General features: G+C 39.4%; 2 protein-coding genes across 2 annotated transcripts; both read right to left on the bottom strand.

Moving 5' to 3' along the window:
• Positions 1-15,283: 15,283 nt before the first annotated feature.
• LOC136218987 (uncharacterized) lies at positions 15,284-16,655 on the bottom strand. Its single transcript, XM_066006179.1, has one exon. It carries the CDS (start codon positions 16,322-16,324, stop codon positions 15,320-15,322), a length of 1,005 nt encoding a protein of 334 aa, XP_065862251.1. The 5' UTR covers positions 16,325-16,655; the 3' UTR covers positions 15,284-15,319.
• Positions 16,656-16,931: 276 nt separating this feature from the next.
• LOC136218989 (transcription factor ILR3-like) lies at positions 16,932-19,890 on the bottom strand. Its single transcript, XM_066006180.1, has 5 exons — positions 19,529-19,890; positions 18,193-18,255; positions 17,756-17,833; positions 17,514-17,676; positions 16,932-17,424 (listed from the first exon to the last, which is right to left on the bottom strand). Exons 1-5 carry the CDS (start codon positions 19,666-19,668, stop codon positions 17,164-17,166), a joined length of 705 nt encoding a protein of 234 aa, XP_065862252.1. The 5' UTR covers positions 19,669-19,890; the 3' UTR covers positions 16,932-17,163.
• Positions 19,891-20,790: the final 900 nt, after the last annotated feature.

The raw sequence follows: 20,790 nt of genomic DNA, 5'->3' as shown, positions 1-20,790 counted from the left end.
GCTGAGTACATTGCTGCTAGAAGCTGTGTTGCTCAAGTCCTATGGATTAAGCAATAGCTAGAAGATTATGGCATTCAGACTAAAACAATTGAAGTCAAATGTGACAACAAGAGTGCCATTGACCTATCAAAGAACCCAATCCAGCACAGCAGGATGAAGCACGTCAGCATAAGACATCACTTCATCAGATATCATGTACTCAAGGGAGAGATCAAGCTGACCTATGTCCCAACGGATGAGCAGCTTGCTGATATCTTCACAAAGCCACTAGCTCGTGAGCAATTCAACATACTTAGAGAAGCCATTGGTATGTTTAATCCTCTTCAGTAAATTCCAAGTATAATATGTGATATATGCATGCTGAGTTGATTACCATGCTGAGTGATTTATGCTAAATCAATATCTATTACATGCTGAGTAGATATACACACTGAGTGGTTATCTTAAACTGAGTGATTAAACACACGAATTATTCCTTGCGTAGAACTAACTGCTCAGAACATTAAACGTTTGAAATCCTTAACACTGAGTAAAGATCCGTTGCAAAATTTAATGCAAAACACGCGAATTAAATAGCCACCTAGGATGACGTAAGCGCAATAATTAAAAAATACATGCGCCGAATGTGTCATAAATGCCAGAATCTTTGTCGATTGAGTATCTCGAGGTCAAACGGCCACCTCAATGCTTAGGATCAACTCGACACCTCTATAAATAGTGGACGAATTCCCACTCTTACCTCTTTACGCTTAGAAATTTCTGGTATTCAAATACTCTCTTCTCTAAAAATTCCCAAACTTCTCAAATTTCTCTGAAAATCATGTCGGATTCTCAGAATCTCTCCGGAGGTTGTTACAACGACAACCACTCCGATGAAAACCCAACATCTCCTGCTCAGCAGGAATATAGCGAGACTCCTACCAAGTCTCAAGAAACCAGTCAGCGTGACCACTCTAAGGTCACTACACCGAGGAAGAAATCCAAGGCTGACCAAGCTACCTCCTCTAAAGGGAAGCAAAAGCAGGATAAGGCAAAGAAACCCGTGGAACGCACCTACTCCCTAGTCTACAAGAGCGTAAAAGGGTATAAGGTTGACCACTCTCGATGGTTTTCAAAGGGATTTGTGGAAGCTGAGCAACCCTTCTGTGAGTGGATCATAAAGAACGGCTGGACCGAGCTGTTCTCAGTTTGAGAAGCTACCTATCCTGAGTTAGTGAAGGAATTCTACGCTAACCTAAGAGCCGCTGATGATAACCGAGACTACATGGTCACCAAGGTTCGAGGGAAGGATATCTTCATCAACCCTGCTTACCTTGCCTCACTGCTCAAACTGAAAAACGAAGGAGCTCAACTCAGAAAATCAGGTGACCAAGATAAGATTGAGTATTCCGCTGAGTTCTGTAAACCTCCTGGTCATATAGGGGAAATTTCGAGTACCTCCATGGGTCAACATCAAAAGATGGCCCACTACATACTGACCAATTTCCTTTTTCCTAAGGTAAACTCCACCAACTCAGCGTCAAACTTTGAGCAGTGCTTCATCTGGCACATGTTGACCTATAAGCCGATCAACATGCCTGTCTTTATAATCGGTGGGTTTCAAAGAAGTACTAGAACCCTTAGGTTAGGCTCCATTATCACAAGAATCCTCAAAGATCACCGGGTGAGCTTGGTTGAGGAAATCCACACTTGGGGTACAGAAATCACTGCAGCTGCATTGTTTGGTCTATTCTACGATCAACCAATTATGCCCAAGAAAGGAAAAGGGGCCGCTATTCAGGAAACCGAGGGGATGCAGACCCAAAAAGGAAAGAAGGAAACAATAGCTCAAGCTGACAAGAAGGACAGAAAGAGGAAAGTTGTTCAAAGCCCCTCTAGAGACGCTGTTTCTCCACCGAAAAAGATTAAGTTTGTGTCCAGAGAAACTAAGCCTCAAATTCAACAAGGTCGGGTTGGACCTAAGTCAACGGAAAACCTCAAAAGGCAAGCTGAGCCTGAGGTAGAAGAGAAAGAGGACACTGATGAGCAACCACTTAGAAAGAAGAAGAAAATCTCTTCTGGGTTAAGTCCCATCAATGCACCTCCCACTGACTTCGTCATTCCTACTGACTCACACTTTGCATAAAGTCTTGGCATTGACATTGAGCAACCACAGGTTGAACAAGATGAAGAAGAACTGGGTGGTCAGTTTGATAATAAGGAAACAGTGGATGATGAGCAACATGAGCCATCAGATGTTGAACAACATGAAACAACCTACACTGAGCAGGTTGAAGAAGAAGAAGCTGAGCCAACAGCAAAAGATCACACTGATCAAAGGGAAACTTCACCTACTGACTCAATTAAGTCCATTCCTGCTGACCCCTCTCCTCAAAAGACAAAGAGATTAAGGAGACTTAAGAAGAAGGCACATAGATCCCCCGTCATTGACCTTATGAGTGACTCACCTCTGAGGGATCAGATCACTGACCTTTCAGATATGCAGTTTAAGTTCTTCTCAAATCCCACTGAGTCTCCACCAGAGAAACAGGAAAAGCAAGCCTCTGTTTCTCAGCCTAAGGAACATGCCGACTCAACTGCTCTTTTAAGCCAAGATGATCCCGAGCAAGTGCTCGAAGTTCCTGCTCCTCAACATGTTGAGCCAGCTAAGGAAACACTTGCTCAAGTCAGTGCTGAAATTCCTCCACTTCCTAAATCCAGTCAGCTTCAGCCTGACTCTGAGCAAGTAGATACTTCTGCCGATCATCCTCTTCCACAAACACAAACGCAGAATATCAATTCAAGACCAGCCGCTGATCATGCTGGCACTTTTAATATTGAGCAGAACCAAACTCTTCCACAATCCGGTTCTACTCTGGCAACTGAGCCAAATAATGATGGATCCTACTCTTATCTAAATGCCTCTGAGTCTGGTCGAAGAATCATTGACTCAGCTCAAGCTCTACTCCAGGATCTCCATCAAATAAATACCGATGCCGCTGGGTCAGTTCCTGTTGAGTCAACTCAGCGTTCGTCTGTCACTAAGCTTCTCACAGAAATCAAAGGTCTTAAGGATATTCTGAGTGTCATGACTTTGCTTCAGTCTCAACAGCCCAGACAGGAATTAATAACAAAGCTGGCCGAACTCCAGCTGACAATGGTTAATCACATGAACTCTCTTCAGGGTCAACTTCATCATCTGTCAGCTGCGAACACAATGTATGCAACTTCTGCTGAAGTTCATCAACTCTTCAACCAGCTTCACACTGAGCAAGCCAGAACAAATGAGCAACTCTCTTCCTCCTCCCAATGCTCCATTGAGCAAATTAGCGAGGTTGTTCATCTACTCAACTTGAGTAAGGAAGAGATGGAAACTGACCAACTCAAGATGAATGAAATTCTGAAGTACTCTCGAGTCACTTACAACCATGTGCGCCACTCAAATGTTCAACGTCAGTATTTTGACTCGGCTTTGCTAAAGATGTTTCATCAAGCCTTTGCCATGATGACTGACAGTATAACCTGGGTTGGAAAGTCTCAAGCATACATCCTGAGTATGCTCAGTGCCTCGGCTATTAGGATTCCACGTTCTATCTTGGATGAGGGTGTTCCTGTTTTTGATGGCATCAATGAAAGCATGCGCAGGCTTAAGGCATTCTCTGGCCGATTAACTCGTGCTGCCATTGACGACACCTTCATTCCTCCTCCTCCCGATGCTGGCAAAACGGGGGAGAAAGAATATTTCAAGTTTTGTTGGCAATTGTGTTGTCTGTGAGACCTGAGTGGCTTCGTGATACATGTGTGACTTGTTGATCCCTTGTGTTGTGAGAATAAGTTCCTAAGAGAAATTTTTTTTATAGATTTTGAGTTAGTAAAAAAAACTTTCTCACAAAGTTCAATAGCGCGAAACGTAATGTGCGGTTAGAGGCAGCATTAGTTTATCAGCAACTAAAGTTGTTTCTAATGTTGATTCGGAAGATAGCACCTGAAGGTCTATTTCCGAACACAACACTTTATCCAGCAACTCAGGAGGCTAAGTTAAGTAGTCATACAACAAAGATGAAAGCAAGCAAGTATAGGGGATAAGAGTTAGAAGATACTACTCAGCGGATATCCTGGTTCGGCCTCCTACAAAAATCCAGTCCCCGGAATTCCTCTTCCGAGCTTTAATTCACTACTGAGCTCTTTCTAGTAGGGCATAAACCCTTACAATAGCCAATGAGCAGTTACAGAGCAACTCAGAGCCTCCGAACTATCTAACTCTGATTGTAGAATACCGAGCAAACTAAGAGCCTCCGAGCTAACTATAATGATTGATAAATTTTTGTTCTAGACTTAGAACTCTTTGATTGAACTAATCTATTGTTTAAGATGGGAATTTGTGTAATATTGCTTTTCTTTGCTTTTGCTGAAACTTCAAGAATGAATTGCTCAGAGCTTTTGCACGTGAAGAACAAGTTCCAATGAAGCGAATGATAGACCTTTTATAGTGACACTTCAAGGCATCAGTCATTTTGAATTTCGAAATAACCGTTAGAGGGAAACGACTCTGCTGTCCCTTTCATCCTCAACAGCCAGTGCCACAGCCAATCACAAAGATGTCTTCTCTGTCGTTCTGTTTCTTGGTCAACAACGCTTTAGTGCTTTATACAGAAACATCAGATTGTCTCTCCATTGTTGGCAAAGTCTTCAGGTCAACACAGCGACAACTTGTCTGTTGCTTCTGAATCTTTCCGTAAATGGTTAGGCTTTGTCTTCAAGTTACCAAGTCAACTTTGCTTTGTCTGCTTGTTTCTTTAGTCTTCCGAAATAAACAAGGCTTTCTTCTGGATCCTTCTTCTTGCTGGGCCGAGTCAATCCACAAGCCTTGGATCCATTGGGCCTTGTTGAAACACATTTCCACATGATTTTGATTTGACAAAATTATTTAAGTAATTGATAAAAAAATATTCTAACACATTAAATTTAAATGCTTTGATTTATTCACACTAATGTGTTTGTTCAATGTTGAGTTTATTGATTTATAAGACATTAAGATAAAAAGTCTAAAGGCCCATAAGTGAAAGTCAAGCCCAAGTCAACACATCAAGACCTCACGGCCCAAGAAGATAAAACGCAGTCGTATCAAGTGAAACGACGACTCAGCATCAAGAAGGATCGAGAATCCTTCTAACAAAAGCTTCAAGAAGAAGCTGCTGAGTTAAGCGACAATGCAGTCAGGTCAGCGGCAGAACAGAACCAACTTGTAGACAAAGTATTTCTACTTTGGGTAAAGTTCAGAAGGCGCAGGAAGCTGTCTGAAAGACTTTGCCGTAAATGTCGAAACATTCTGTTTATCTGATGAAAAGCTACTGAGCACTGCCGTAGACAGAAGATGCAAGAATCTCATTGGCCAACGACACTGAGCACGTCCTGAGTGACAACGACAGGAAGCCGTTAGCCTCCAATGGTTATTTCGAAATTCGAAATTACCGATGCTTGAAGTGTCACTATATAAAGGCCTCTCAATTGCTTCATTCGATGCAGATCTTCAATTAGTCGAAACGCTGACCAAATTCATACTTGAAGTTCTGTGAGAAAAGCAAAGCAAAATCTTACACCAATTTCCAATCATTGTGTAAAAGTCTAGAGTGATTTCAATCATCTAAAGTGTCTTAGCAATTGTTGTTTAGGACAAACACTTTATCATTTTTAGAAGAATAGAAATGAGAGGCTGAGTACTTGGTTATAGTACTCAGCGGTAGTTATAGGAGTGAGTAGAGGTATAGAGGAATGTACTCTTGTATACTCAGCTTCTATTGTAAAAGGTTTCGTGCTCTACCTTTAAAGAGCTCAGTAGAGAATTCAAAAAGCTCAGAACGCGTTCCGGGGACTGGACGTAGGCGGAGAGGCCGAACCAGGATATGTCTGCTGAGTAACATATTTCTAACCTTTAAACTCCTTTATATATTGCTTGCTATAAAACTGACTAAGTAACGAACTCACGCTGAGTTGAGTACACTAAGAAGCTGAGTTCAGGAATAGACTCTAAGTGCTATCTCCTGACTCAAGGAAAGAAACAGACTTAGTCACAGGTTGACTAAGCTTGTGTCTTAAAACTACTTAGCGCCGCTGTGTAAACCTTTTCTTAAGAAAAGAAGTCAGCCTTAACGGACAAAATTTTAAATAGTTCCTATCCCCCCCCCCTTGGAACTAACCTTGTCACGTTATAAGGGACCTACAGGCCTTTCTCTTTATATCTTGGGCTTTGACTTCAACTCTAACTCTTGGACTTTTAGCTTTGATTTTACTTTCTCTACACTTATGATTTAATTTATTCATACACTCAACAAACACATTAGTATAACATAAATCAATGCTTTAAATTTAATGTGTTTACAATTTTATTTAGGGATATTAATTCCAATTTACATTTTTGTCAAATCAAAATTAATGTGGAAATTGTGTTTCAACATGACTGACCATATTACCACAGATTTAATTTTGTTTTTAAGTTTATTACTGTTGTTTATAAATCATTATTAAACTTTCTAATAGTCATCAGATAATTGTTATTCAGTTTTCGGATAGTCGATGGTCAGTTTCCGATTATTGTGTTTTCCTCGGATAAACTTTGTTTTTTTTGTAAGAGTAAGAAATAAAATACAGTTTCACAATCATCTACAAAAGCCGAGTACAGATTCATGTCTTCTGTTACAGTTGAAGTTCAATGGCTAGTATACATTTTACAAGCACTCTAGTTATTGCATCAACAACCGGTTCCACTATTTTTGACGATCTATCTATTATTTATTTAACAAGTATCTCTACTTTTCACGAGAGGATGAAACACATTGAGATTGATTGTCATTTTGTAAGAGAAAAATTGACAACAAGCCACATTCGTCCATGGCCTATTTCTATTACAAATCAAATTGCATATGTTCTTACAAAAGCTCTACCTACAAAGCTTTTTCAGCCAATAATTGACAAGCTTGGTGCACTCAGTGTTTGTACTCTAATAGAAATATTAAAGGGTAGTTTAGTCTTTCTAATTTATTAAGGGTATTATTATCTTTTGTATTTATCTATAAAGAACCTTATGATTAGTTTTTAGGGTTAATTTTTCACTTTCTCCTATCCTTCTTCTTTCGTGTCTTTTCCTTCTACTTACTGTAATTTCATACGGATAGAGTTCGTCTACGTATTATGTTGTATTTTGAGAGGCTATCATCAATAGTGATGCATACAAGCCTCAGAGAAAAGTTTAGGTAAGGGTAGCTCTACTCAGTCCCAAGACCGGAGCAAACCATAGACCTCGATTGGATTTAAACTGAAATTTATAAATTACCTATCAATAAGGACTAAATTTTGACAGAGTACAGAATTGAATCGAACCTCAAATCTGATAAATAGAGATTCAACTACTTACCACTCGGACCAACCTCATTTGCTCAATTCAACTATATTGAACATATTACTTAGGTATTTAAAGCAAAATTGTAGGCATTTATAAATAGCTAACTTAATTAATAAACATTTGGAGCAAACATGCGCCTAATTAATTTCCATTAAATAAACATCTAATTAGATGAGATGTTACTTTACTTATATCCCTTCCAAAAAAAAAGCAAAATTTAATTTGTAAAATTCAGTTGAGATAGACTAAAAGGGCAATGTTAAATTTGTTGGAGAGTATGGGTATGCTATACATCTATAGAAATATGTAATTAATGAATCACCACAAATGCATAATTAATTGGGTTGACTGTGACATTGCAACTTGAATTTTAATTAAATTGAAGGCATCCTTAATTAAAGGTTGAAGGAATTTTTGTATACGCATTGCCAGATTCGATCATATAATTTATTCCATAAATCATATATCTCTGTAATGAAATATTAATAGAAATTGTCTAGTTATGAGAAAGAATAATATTTAATGACCTCAATATTGCGAGTGTTTGAAAACAGAAAATGGAAGTACAAAAAAAATTGTGGTTAATCAGTCACAAAAACATTTTTTTTATATATTTGGTTGGTCAGCATAATTAGACTTTTGGTACAGTATACGGATAAGGCCGTAATACTAAGGATCTGATACGAATATGCTAATTCGTTTATTTATTATATTTGATGTTTTAGATTTAGATGTATTACATTATTTATTTGCTGTTAGTTAATAATTATTTTTCCAACATAATTATCTAGTGTTGATATTGTGATCGTAATATCTCTTTGTATATATACGCCGCCCCTGTGGTCTTTGCCGCTACCCCTAGTTAACTAGGGCGTTAGTCCCGCCGCCGCCCCTGTGGCCTTTACCGCCGTTCTGGTCATCGAAGCCATCGGTCTGGTCTTCGGAGCTTTACCGACCGACGAAGCCGCCTTCTCACAAGGTAATTCAAGCTCTCTTAATTTTGTTGCCTGGGTTTTCCGATGGAAGCAAACATCGATGAATTGATATGGAAAATTTCTCTGAATGATGAGGAAGAGGAAATTATTGAGAACGTTGAGGTTGAATCTCAAGCTGAGAGATGGTGCATTACTGGTCGAATTCTCTCGGCTAAACCCCTGAACATCAGAATTCTAATAGCTGCGATGAAAGGGCAATGGCGCACTAGCCGGTTCCTGATTGAGGAAGGGGAGGATGGACGGTTCGCCTGCGAGTTCAAATCAAGACGAGATAGGGACAGAATCCTGAGGGAGGGACCATGGTCATTTGAACGGAACTTGATTCTGCTGGCGGGAGTACATGGCCACGAGAAACCCTCAGCAATACCCCTTACTCACTGCTCTATATGGGTGAGGATATATGACCTGCCTCTCAACCAGAGGAATCATACCATGGTTCAGCATATCGGAAACAGAGTGGGGAATGTGATGCAGGTTCTGGATTCGGAAGTTAATACCATTGGTAAGTATGTTAGGGCTCGGATTAATATTGACATCAGTAAGCCTCTGTTGAGAAAGATCAGAGTTAGAAACAGCAAAGGGGACGCCGTCTGGGTCTACTTCAGGTACGAGAAGCTTCCTAATTATTGTTACTAGTGCGGAATATTGGGGCATACCCATGATGACTGCGAGGAGATGCCGGAGGAACTGACGGAAGTTGAAAATTGGCCCCATGGTCCTTCCTTAAGGGCTTCTCCTATTAAAATGCAGAGTTCAAATCCAACAGGAGCCAGGGATAGTATCAGGCAATCCAAATCCAGTTCTGAGGCTGGTAATGCAGCCGACCAAAGAGCAGAATCAAGTTTAGTGGGAACCTCTCAAGCACGCAAAAAAGTTGTATTCGGAGCTGAGAGGGTTACCTCACACACTAGTGGTACTGAGATTGGGAGGAAGGAAATAATAACCGAGGTCCAGATTCAGGACAAAACACAGACAACACTGCTCACAGCCGATCAGCAGATGACAAAGACAAAGCCACGCACAGTCAAGATCAACAGGGAAAGGCAAAAAGCAGCTGGAAACAGTACAGATATGGTACGAATGGGGGCAATTAAGAGGCGAATTAAGGAAGATGTGGTTATGAAAGAAGCGAAGATACAAAAAAAGAAGTGCGTTGACAAAAATACAGAACAAAGGGTGGGGGACTCTGAGGAGGCCCACCCCCTACAATGAAAACCTTAAGCTGGAACGTCCAAGGTCTGGGTAATCCTTGGACGTTCAGAGCCCTCAAGAAAATTGTGAGGGAGCACAACCCAGACATCCTTTTCCTGATGGAGACTCGGATAAGGGAAAAAGGAAAAAGCTATCTGAGTCAGTTTTTTTTGAATTTCGATTTCTTTGTGATAAGTTCTATTGGTAAGAGTGGCGGGCTGATTTTGGCTTGGAAGAAAGAGATTGAACTGGAAATTAGACATTATTCTCAACACTGTGTCTACTTCTTCGTTCATCAGGATACAGCGGTTCAGTGGAGAGGAATAGGAATGTATGGATGGCCAGAAAGACAGAATAAACATTTGACATAGGAGCTCTTGAAATATCTGGGTAATCTCGACTCTTTCCCTCTTATTTGCTTCGGGGATTTTAACGAGATTATATGGTCAGAAGAGAAACTCGGGGGACGCATAAAAGACAATAGGGAAATGGAGGACTTCCGTCTCTGTGTAGCTGGCTGTAATCTACAGGACCTGGGTTCCGCCGACACCGGGTTTACATGGTATAATCGCAGATCAGGGAATGCGGCGATTTGGCAGAGGCTTGATCGGTTTCTGGGGAACGACTCTTGGCTGCGTCTGTTCAGCACAAATGTGATTCGACACCTTCCGCGGCTATCTTCCGACCACAATCCTATCTTACTTGATACCACGGACAGATGGCAGCGAAGGGAGAGTAACGTCAAACGTTTTCGGTTCGAAAGCGGATGGCACAAATTTCCTCAATGCAGAGAGGTAATTCAACAGAGTTGGAATACAAGTACTGCGCATGATCAATTGCAACAGCGAATTGAGGAAGTGGCGGTTAAGCTACATAACTGGGATAGATCCAATTTCAGTGATATCAGACGCCAGATTCGAGTGGCTACGGCTTCTCTTGAGCAGCTACAGAAAGTGGTTGATTCGAATAGCAAACCCCAAGAAGCGAGACTCACTAAGCAGCTATCGGATCTACTCCTACTGGAGGAACAGAAGTGGAAACAGCGAGCCAGAATTGACTGGCTAACAGCAGAGGACCGAAACACTGGGTTTTTTCATGCAAAATGTAGTGCAAGAAGACGCAACAACTCCTTATATAAGATCCAGAATGCTAACGGGGAGCTGGTGGAAGGCCGAGATAGGATTGAAGAAGTGGTCCTGGGCTACTTTGAAGAAATTTTCTCCACATCCACGCCGACTGAAGGGGAAGCTGTTACTGAGAAAGTGGACTCGCGCCTAACGGAAGAGCAAATTAAAATGTTACAGAACCCATTCAGCAAAGAGGAGATTTTCACGGCTTTACAACAGATGCATCCTAACAAATCTCCGGGTCCGGACGGTATGTCAGCGTCTTTCTTCCAGTCCTACTGGGACATAATTGGGAATGATGTGAGTGACTTTATTTTGAAAATTCTTGAAACCGGAGACATGCCAGCTGAACTGAACCATACGCACATTGCACTAATCCCCAAAGTGAAGAACCCGACCAAAATGCAAGAACTCCGACCTATTGCCTTATGTAATGTCTTATACAAAATTGCATCCAAGACCATTGCAAACAGATTAAAATTGGTCCTCCCAGATATTATTCATGATACTCAATCGGCTTTTGTTGCAGGCAGGCAAATCACTGACAATGCTATTATTGCATTTGAAGTTTTCCACAGTATGAAAACAAAATTGAAGGGAGCCAAGGGTAATTTTGCCCTTAAAATTGATATGAGCAAGGCCTATGACAGGGTCGAATGGATTTTTCTGAGATAGGTGCTTCAAAGAATGGGATTCCCAGTGCATTTTATCAAGTTGATCATTATGTGTGTTTCCACGGTATCTATGTCGTTCCTCCTGAATGGGCAACCGACAATCCCAATTGTGCCGGTAAGAGGTCTTCGACAGGGGGACCCCATCTCTCCGTACCTATTCCTCCTATGTTCCGAGGCCCTATCAGCTAACATCAGATTTGCCATAGCACAGCGACAACTCCAAGGAATCAAGATAAGTAGAACAAGCCCAAACATATCACACTTATTCTTTGCTGATGACTCTATTGTCTTTGGGAGAGCAAATTTATCTGAAGCAAGAATGATCAGGGGGATTCTGAGCCAATATGAGAGGGCGTCGGGTCAAATCATCAACTTTGATAAATCGGAGATCTTCTTTAGCCATGGGGTCCCGGAAGACCGGAGGCAACTCATCTGCTCTCTCCTCCGAGTGAGAGAAATAGGAGCTTTTCCTAAGTATTTGGGGCTGCCTACAATTATTGGAAGGTCGAAGAAGCAGATTTTCAGCTCTATCAAGGACCGTATCAGAAAACGTTTACAGGGTTGGGAAAAGAGATTTCTGTCTGCAGGCGGAAAGGAAGTGTTAATTAAGGCGGTCATACAGTCCATTCCCCAGTATATCATGTCATGTTTCCTCCTGCCGGAATCAATTTGCACCGAGATTCAGGGTATAATCAATAAGTTCTGGTGGGGTGACAGTTCTGGTAAGCGCTGCATCCATTGGATTGCTTGGGAGGCTATCTGCCAGTCAAAAGATCAAGGGGGTCTGGGATACCGTTGGCTTCAATCGTTTAACCCGGCTCTACTTGCCAAGCAAGGATGGCAGATCATCAACAGACCGAACTCGTTGTGCTCAAGAATTTTGAAAGCCAAATATTTCAAGAATACTGAGTTTCTGTCGGCAAAGCTGAGTAACAGCCCGAGCTTCTTTTAGAGAGGTATCATGAAAGCCCGGGAAATTGTCCGTAGGAGTATGATGTAGAGGGTTGGAGACGGACGGTCAATCAGAATTATGGATGATAACTGGGTTCCGGGGCTGAACCACCGCAAACCAATTCTCCAAACTCAGACGCCGGGGCCGATTTTGGTCGCTGATCTAATTGATAGAGAGGCGCGTGATTGGAATAAAGCGACTCTTGTAAACAACTTGATACCCTCTGACTGTGCTGAAATTGCAAAGATCAGATTGAGCTACAGGCTCCCGCCTGATGAACGATACTGGGGGGCTGATCGTAGGGGCGAATTTACGGTCCGAAGCGCATACTATGTGGCAGAAAAAATGCGTAAAACAGAAATGGATACGCCGGGTCAGTCTGGAGGAAGTATCAATTGGGGCAGCAAGCTGTGGTGTCTTCAGCTACCTGCAAAAATTCTTCACTGTTGCTGGAAAATCTTCAAAGGAATATTGTCGTGTCTGTCGAAACTCGCAAGCCGCAGAATACCAGTCCAAAATTGCTGCAAGATATGTTCCTTTCCTGATGAATCACTAATTCATTTTTTTATTTCGTGCAAGGCGGCAAAAAAAGTATGGAAGATAGCCCCTATCTCATTGCGAATGGACAAGGTTCAAGCGAAATCGATCGACACGTGGTTAGATCTTTGCTTGGAAGCTCTCCCACACTATGAGCGTCGTCTGGCTCTGACCGTCATCTGGTGGATGTGGTTCAGATGGAACAAGCTGTTACATGAGGATACATGGATTGAAGCGGAAGTGATTTTACAGAAGGCGGCAAGTTACATTAACGAGCTAGACGTTTACACGAGCCATGAAACTTCGGACCCGCACCAAGGTAACATTCCCACTGCAATTAATTCTGATTCTACAAGAGTATGGTATCCTCCACCGAGCGGCGTCATAAAAATAAACTGTGATGCCAAATTCGGTGATAATGGCCATGCGTGTAGAGCCGGAATAATTGCTCGGAATGACAAGGGGGAGGTTATGGTCACAGCAGGGATCCCGCTTCGATACTGCGAATCGGCTGAAGAAGCAGAACTTCAGGCGGTTTTGGAAGGATTACTACTAGCACGTGATTGTTGTTTCAACAACATAATAATCGAAACAGACGCACAGACAGTGGTCAAGACCCTCCAATCTTAGGTTTTCCCGGCGTCATCTTTGAGGTTTCTTTATGAAGACGCTGCCACGTGGTTTTCTATCTTCCTTTCTTCATCTATTCACTTTGTAAGTAGAACAGGAAATCAAGTAGCTCATTTTATTGCTCAATGGGCCAAGGACTTAAAAGACTCTATGGTGTTTATAGAGGACTGCCCGACTCCCATTTGGCATTTCGTTCATAAGGATGTAACCTCCATTATTGATTAATTCATTGATTCTTTTCTCAAAAAAAATATCTCTTTGTATATTAAATTCCAAAATTTTGTCGAGTGTAACTTTTAAGAGATAAGTATCCACGATTGAACTTCTCTTTGTGCCCACTTAATTGTCAATACGTTAAGAGAGTGTTTGTTTCAGCTTTTCGGATGAGTGTTTAGCGTTTCACTCCAAACTGCAGAAATATAGCGTTTGGTTAGGTTTATATAACCGCAACGTTTAACATTTTCTCTGGAAACTGCAGCTTTTTGGAGCGTTTCACGAAAATCTCCTATTTGAAGCTGTTCGTAAACAACTGTTTGTAGTTATTTGTTATTGACAAAATTATCCTTCTTATTTTCACAAAATATGTTTATTCTTTTACATTATTTATATTTCTACAACATAATTACCGGAAGAATAAGGTTTTGTTGCGTTCAATAAATTTTTTATTTTTTATATAGATTATTTTTATTAATTTGTGTAACATATTTTTTTATTTTATAATAGGATAAGGTGCAAAAATACCCCTAACATTTATATCTAGGAGCAATTTTACCCTTAACGTCTAAAATGATGCAATTATACTACTAATGTTGGCAGCCAAAAGCAATTTTACCACTAACATTGACAAGTTGGGTCAATTTGATAAATAATTTATTAAAATGTCTTCTTAGTCATGAATATTATCATCTACACTTCACATGTGCACCACTTTATCATCGTAAGTAACAGATTACAAACATATGATTAGACGTGAATTTTTTTTAAGAAAATAAAAAAATATATTGTCTCTTTTAGAACTATTGGTGTGGACAAAAAAAATTCAAATATTTCACTAATTTTATAAATATTAATTTTCAATTTTATTATTAAATCATACGAAAAATATGAAATCTCTTTTTTAGAACTACTAATATGTGCAAGTAGTGTAGAATAAGAAATAAAATATCTATGTTTTCTAATAATATTTGAAATCAACCCAACTTACCAATATTATAGGTAAAATTGCTATTAGCTGCCAACGTTATGGGTCAAATTGCACCATTTTACACGTTAAGAGTAAAATTATTCCTAATTGTAAACATTATGAACATTTTTTCACATTTTTCATTTTATAATTTAAATCCGAACAGCAACCGCTCAATATAATTTTACCAAACACTAGTAATTAAACAGCTAATAACAAACAGCTAATAGCTTACTGTAACTGCAAACAACTAACAGCAACCGCAACAACTATAGCTAACAGCTGAACCAAACAAACCCTAAGTGAATTATAACCAGAGTCTAGTAATTCTGTCCAAATATAATATTTTTAACTGTTCAGAGGTGAACAGTTAAACATTGTTACGAAAACTGAAACAAACACCCCCAACAACAACAATAGATAAACCAAACAAGCACTTAATCAATAAACAAATGAAAAATCAACATTGTTTATGGTTTCTACATGTAATATTAGGATTATAAAGTCTTAATTGCCGCTCAGATTACGCAAACAGCCCTATTACGCTGAAAACATGATTAATTAATAATGATGAAATCTTACTATAATCAGAAATTCTAATCAATGCAAAAGAATAGAGAAACTTTCATTGCAATTCTTCATATATATGAAATTATTTTTTACCAGTTACAGTAGAAACCAAACCCCTGAAGAACTTAGCAGACTTGGTAATAGGGGAGTTAATAGCCATTAAATTATACAAAACATTCTCAACTTCAACAATGGAGGGTCTATCCTTAAATTTAGAAACAAGTTCCAATTTCCCCCCTTCTTCTTCAACATGAATCCCCCATTTTTCACCACTTACAACCCCATCTCTCACACACTTAAACACCACTCCTTTTCGCTTGCTCAAAACACCCCTTACCTCCAATCCCATAAATGAATATATCACTTCAAATGTTCCCACAAATCTACCCTCCACTTCCCCAAATTCACTCTCCTCTTCATATCCCCATTTGGGGTTAAATATCACTGCTGGTTTTGGGTATACAGCCTCTGTAATTGTCTTTATAGTTTCTAATTGTGACATCTCTGCTCCTATAAACACTGCCACCTCAGCAGAACCCAAGCTTCTCTCATCAATATTCTCGATTGAAGATAGATCAACATGCTCAACATTGTTTGATGAATGAGATTGGAACAGTTCAACTGCAGTATTCTTTGAAATGGGGTTTGGCCAAAGGATTAAAAACTTGACCTTTGACCCTCTTCTTTTAATGGAAATGCCTTTGAAAACATCAAGAGCAAGCTGGGAGAGGGATGTTGGGGAGTCATCTATGACCGGGATTTCGAGACGGAATCTTGGTTGCCTGAGTTTTTTAAGTTTGCCGGTGAGTTTGGGGTTGTTGAGGGGCTTTTCTAGAGTTGTTGAGAGGCAGGTTTTGGCTTGAAGGATAGCTTCTTCTTTGGAGGAAGGTGGGGTGGAGGAATGAATATATAGAGAGGGAATTATGTGATTTTGGAAATGTTTATGAGAAGGGGTGAAAGTTAGAGTTTGAAGCTTGATTTTAGGAAATGGAAGATGTGAGAAGAGGGAATTGTGTTTCAGAAATCCAATTGGAGGATTTGTAGGTTTGAAGGATTGAATATGAAATTTGACAAGATTGGAAGCCATAGACAAAGTTTTAGGAAGAGGATAGGAAAACTGTAGCTTTGAGAATGGAATGAGATCTTCACACAACACAACGCTAAACCGATAAGATAACAATGGCAGACGGACATTTAACTTTAACCGTATAATACTTGTTGTGGCCCCCCTCTTTACAACACCAACCAATAAAAATGAAATTAAGGGTTAAAATGACTCTCAAATCAATTTAACCTAATTCACCTTTAGTATCAACCAGTCCTTATCAAATTTTAAAGTTCTATTAAGTCTAAATTTATCCCAACTTTAGTCTAAATTGATCCGACTACCAATTTTAAGAACCATCTTCATCATTAATTTATAAATTATGCATATTTATTTTGCTGCGGAAGGGCTAGTAAAGTGAAAATAAAATACCATATGAGAGAAGTGGATTACCATTTCTTCATCCAACTTTGCTTCAACTTTCTGTGCTGCTTAACCACTTAATGCAGCACAGAAATAGAAAGGGAAGGCCGTGGGTTAAATTAGTGGAGGGGCATAGGCATGGATTTTCTAAGTCAATTAGGTAGAGAAAGTTTGAGTGTGTTTAGCATCTCAAACTTGTGGAATAATAGCATCTCTACAGAATCCATAACTAAACAGAGGTAACTAGATTACTTATTTAACATTTACATATGAGCAACAGCAACTAATCATAGAAAATCCAGATTGCAAAATACTGTATGTCAGTCACCACCAAATCCAGTTAGGAAGACTTCAAAAACTAATACAGTCAGCAACAATCACAAAATGAATAACATTTTTTTTCTTTTTGGGTGGAGGGAGTCTGTAGGATGCAAGTCCAATATTGCTAGGCAGCTAACTCAAGCAACAGGTGGACGGAGCACATGATCTTGAGAGGTATCTAATGCAGCAGGAGGCATGAACTGCCACATGGCAACTCCTGGGTAACCGATGAAAGGTACCAATTTGTTTCCAGGTTGAGCTTGAGCAGCAAATGCTGCAGGGATTGCAGGAGGAGTCATGAAGCTAGGTTGTGCATTCACCGCCTTCAGTTGCTGCTCCAACTTCTCCTTCTCCGCTTTCAGTCTCTGTTTCTCATCTCGAAGCTCATTCTTTTCAGTCTACATGTCAAAAATTATCAAGTAAATAACATGAAGACTCAAATTTGAAATTCCATCCCAACATTTAATAATAAAAAATGCTAATTCACCTTCAACTCTTTGATCTTCTCTTGGAGACTTGAATTTGAATCCTTCAGCTTCTGAGCTTCACCCCGTAACTGAGTCACCATCCGGACAGCATCAATCAGAATAGCAGCCTTGTCTGTTTTGGGAGGTCTTCCAGGCTCCAAGATAGAGCCCAACTCCAAAAACCTAGCAGTAATAAGAAATACAGAAAGTCGGTGCCTCAGCAAGAGAGAAGAAAACATAAAGAGAGAGAACAAGGGACTACTTGTCATTTAGCCTATCTCTACGCTGCTTTTCCCTACATGCTTTTGAGCTGGATCCACTACATGATTCAGATCTACCCCTGCAGAAGAAAGTAAAGAGAGCCACAGATGCTGAGTAAGATAGTGACCATGAACATAAAACATGCTTGCAAATGATTAAAAATAAAATGGGTCTGACTTATTCCCTATCAGTCACTTGTTAGAGCCAATAAAGCATCCAACCTTTAACAGAAACTACTGTTGTTACAAGTCAAAACTAAATAGTCTGCAGATTCTCTCAAGTCCCCATAGTCAATACTTTCCAAATAAAGAATATATGAAGAGAATATAAAATCAACTTGTATAAAGTCTATAAAATCCTAACCACACTAAACACAAATAAAAGGCGGAGAGAAAAATTCCTCTGACAGTAACTCGAACAACAGTAAATGGACATTACCTCTTCTTGGAGCAGGAGTCCTTCGGTCCTTCAGAATCCCCAAGTGATCCATCAATTTCCACACTAAAAAGATAATTCCAAAAGAAAAAATACATTAGATTAATATAGCACAACAAAAACGATATATCAGATGCAAGTATGGTCCTCGTTACATGTGAGCATGTGTTTATAATTTTGAAACCATAAACAGCCTACATGAAACAATAAGAAAGATATGGTGGACAGATAGAACAATTTGACTGGAAAAATGCAACTGCGCAGAAGCATAAATTGTAAATTGTAGGCAATGAGAAATAGGATTAGGATCTCCCTTACGTTTAGTAAATGGAAGCATGGACATGACTTATTGAGAAAGCACTTTCTATCATATTTGAAATAGCATAAACAATAATGAAGATCATGACCAATTTGCACACTTGACCTTCCGATTTCAATAAACTCATTAATTCTCATGATTCACTTTCAAACTTATGGAAAGAGTGCCATAAAAAGACCCCATATCCTCACTCCGTTCCCAGTTCCCACCAAAAGAAATATATATAAAAGAAAGGCATGAAATATCAAAATATATATATATATATATATATCAACTTGCAAATCCAGCAGATGTAAAGCTGTAAAATGAATAACAAACCATGGAAAATTATAAAAACTAAGACAATTCCAATTGCAGCTTCTATAAAACCCAATTGTAGATCCGTTTTAATATGCTGAGTTCAGAAAGAAGTATCATCTAGCCACATCAGGCAAGAATGAAATGAAATTTTATGTCCATAACACACAACTAAGATCATTTCAATGTTAGTATAAGAAGAAAATTGTGGACAATAGATTTCAGATAAGCGAAGTCCAATTCTCTAAACTAACTTCTACCTGATACACAGAAATTTCGCATATCTATAACTTCAACACATCATGTCTTATCAAGCAACACTCTACCAATCACCCAAATAAACAAACATCTCCAGCAGCTAACAGAAATTCCCAATTGAAATAGACCCAAAATAACAGAATCCAAGTTTGCTCCTGCATGCGAGTATTCAAGCCCATTTACAGAAACATGATTTAGAAAACCATAAAATCGAAAAATGATTATAAACAACAAATAGCTTTACTGATTTCATATCAATTCCCGCGTTAAAAATAGAACCAGAAAAGTATCAACTGAACATTGAAATTTTAACATTAGTATTAGACTACTTCCAGTGAAAAGTGCAAGCAGAAGCGATAAATCAGCTTGAATTACAATCCAAAATTCAAGAACATATCAAAAACTACAATTTAAATCAAGCAAAGAAACCCTAGTTAGAAGAAAGTGAAAGAGATCTTGAATTACCTGGCATTCGATGAACCATTCAGGGTTTGCACAGGCCAGGAGAATCCAGTAACAGGAACAGAAAAATTCCCGTCAGGAACAGGGATATCGTCTATCAATCCGTACTCAATCAGCCAATTGGTATTTTCTGGGGACACCATTTTCCAATGAAAGAGGATTGAGGATATCGCCGGAAAATTGAGGCGGTTTTCCGGCTAAAATGAATTGCCGGGAAAAGAGACAGGAGGGGAAGGAGAAAAAGAAAATAAAATCGGGAAGGGGTTTTAATTCGTAGCAAGAAAGAGATGAAATTTGGGGGAAATTTGGAAAGAGAGGGAGAGAGAGAGAGCGCGTGTCAGGCGCAGGAGGTGTGATTGTTGAACTTTCGTCATCGTGCACACTTCCTCTTGAGGAAACCGTTAATGGGCTTTCATTTTTCAGCCCAATTTATTTTCATTTTTAAATATTTCTTTGATAGTGAACTTAGTGTCCGGTTTGAGCCTCGTGAGACGCATCTTAAGTGAATTCTCTTTCAGTTAAAATTTTCTGCTTAAGGTGCCTTCGATACTAAATCAATAACGTTCAAAATTTGTATTTTAGTACCACGCAATTCTAAATCTAGATAAATGTATCTCATATATTCGTCATAATTAAAAAATTTCTCACTTAAACCATGTTCTGTACTCCCACTAGAATTAGGTATCACACTCCTCTTAAGATAGGATCTAGATCATTAGTAAGGTATTGAGATGCTAGATCATGTTCTTGTTCCTCAATATTTCCTCCATTCAAATGGAGAGATCCGTTCAAATTTAATTCATCCTATAAAGTGTGATCCTGGTCAATTTTGCCTAACTTAAGAATTGTTTGAGGTATGGTGAGTAGGGCTGCAATCGAGCCGAGCCGAGCTTTGGTCTGTTCAAGCTCGGTTCGCTATAAAATTAACGAGCCCGAACCCGAGCTTGCTATAAAATTAACGAGCCGAGCTCGAGCCGAGCTTTGGCTTGCTCAACGAGCTGGAGCCGAGCTTCGAGCTTGTTTCGAACCCAAAATCCTCTTTTGGATTTGGTTCATTAAGAAAATTATCTAACCATGAATTGTTTGTTAGTAAATTGCTAATTATGTTTGTGAAGTTTGCTCGCAAATAACTCTTTAATTGTGTACGTAAACAAGCTCAGAGGCAAAGTTCGTGAATAAATAAACAAGATGCTTACAAATAGTTCGTCTATTACTCATTTATTATGTTTGTGAACGAATTCATCTAATAACAAAATGAAATAATA

Source organism: Euphorbia lathyris, chromosome 2 (assembly GCF_963576675.1).
Source record: "Euphorbia lathyris chromosome 2, ddEupLath1.1, whole genome shotgun sequence".
NCBI lineage: Eukaryota > Viridiplantae > Streptophyta > Magnoliopsida > Malpighiales > Euphorbiaceae > Euphorbia > Euphorbia lathyris.
Note: the sequence above shows the minus strand (reverse complement) of the source record. Positions and strands in the feature narration are given on the sequence as shown.

Bases quoted from the DNA above. Each gene is read 5' to 3' on its own strand.
- LOC136218987 (XM_066006179.1), bottom strand. From the start codon at position 16,324: ATGGCTTCCAATCTTGTCAAATTTCATATTCAATCCTTCAAACCTACA.
- LOC136218989 (XM_066006180.1), bottom strand. From the start codon at position 19,668: ATGGTGTCCCCAGAAAATACCAATTGGCTGATTGAGTACGGATTGATA. The intron at 17,834-18,192 runs GTAATGTCCATT...TTTCTTCTGCAG, and splicing joins GACTCCTGCTCCAAGAAGAG to GGGTAGATCTGAATCATGTA. The intron at 17,425-17,513 runs GTGAATTAGCAT...TTTGACATGTAG, and splicing joins AGAAGATCAAAGAGTTGAAG to ACTGAAAAGAATGAGCTTCG.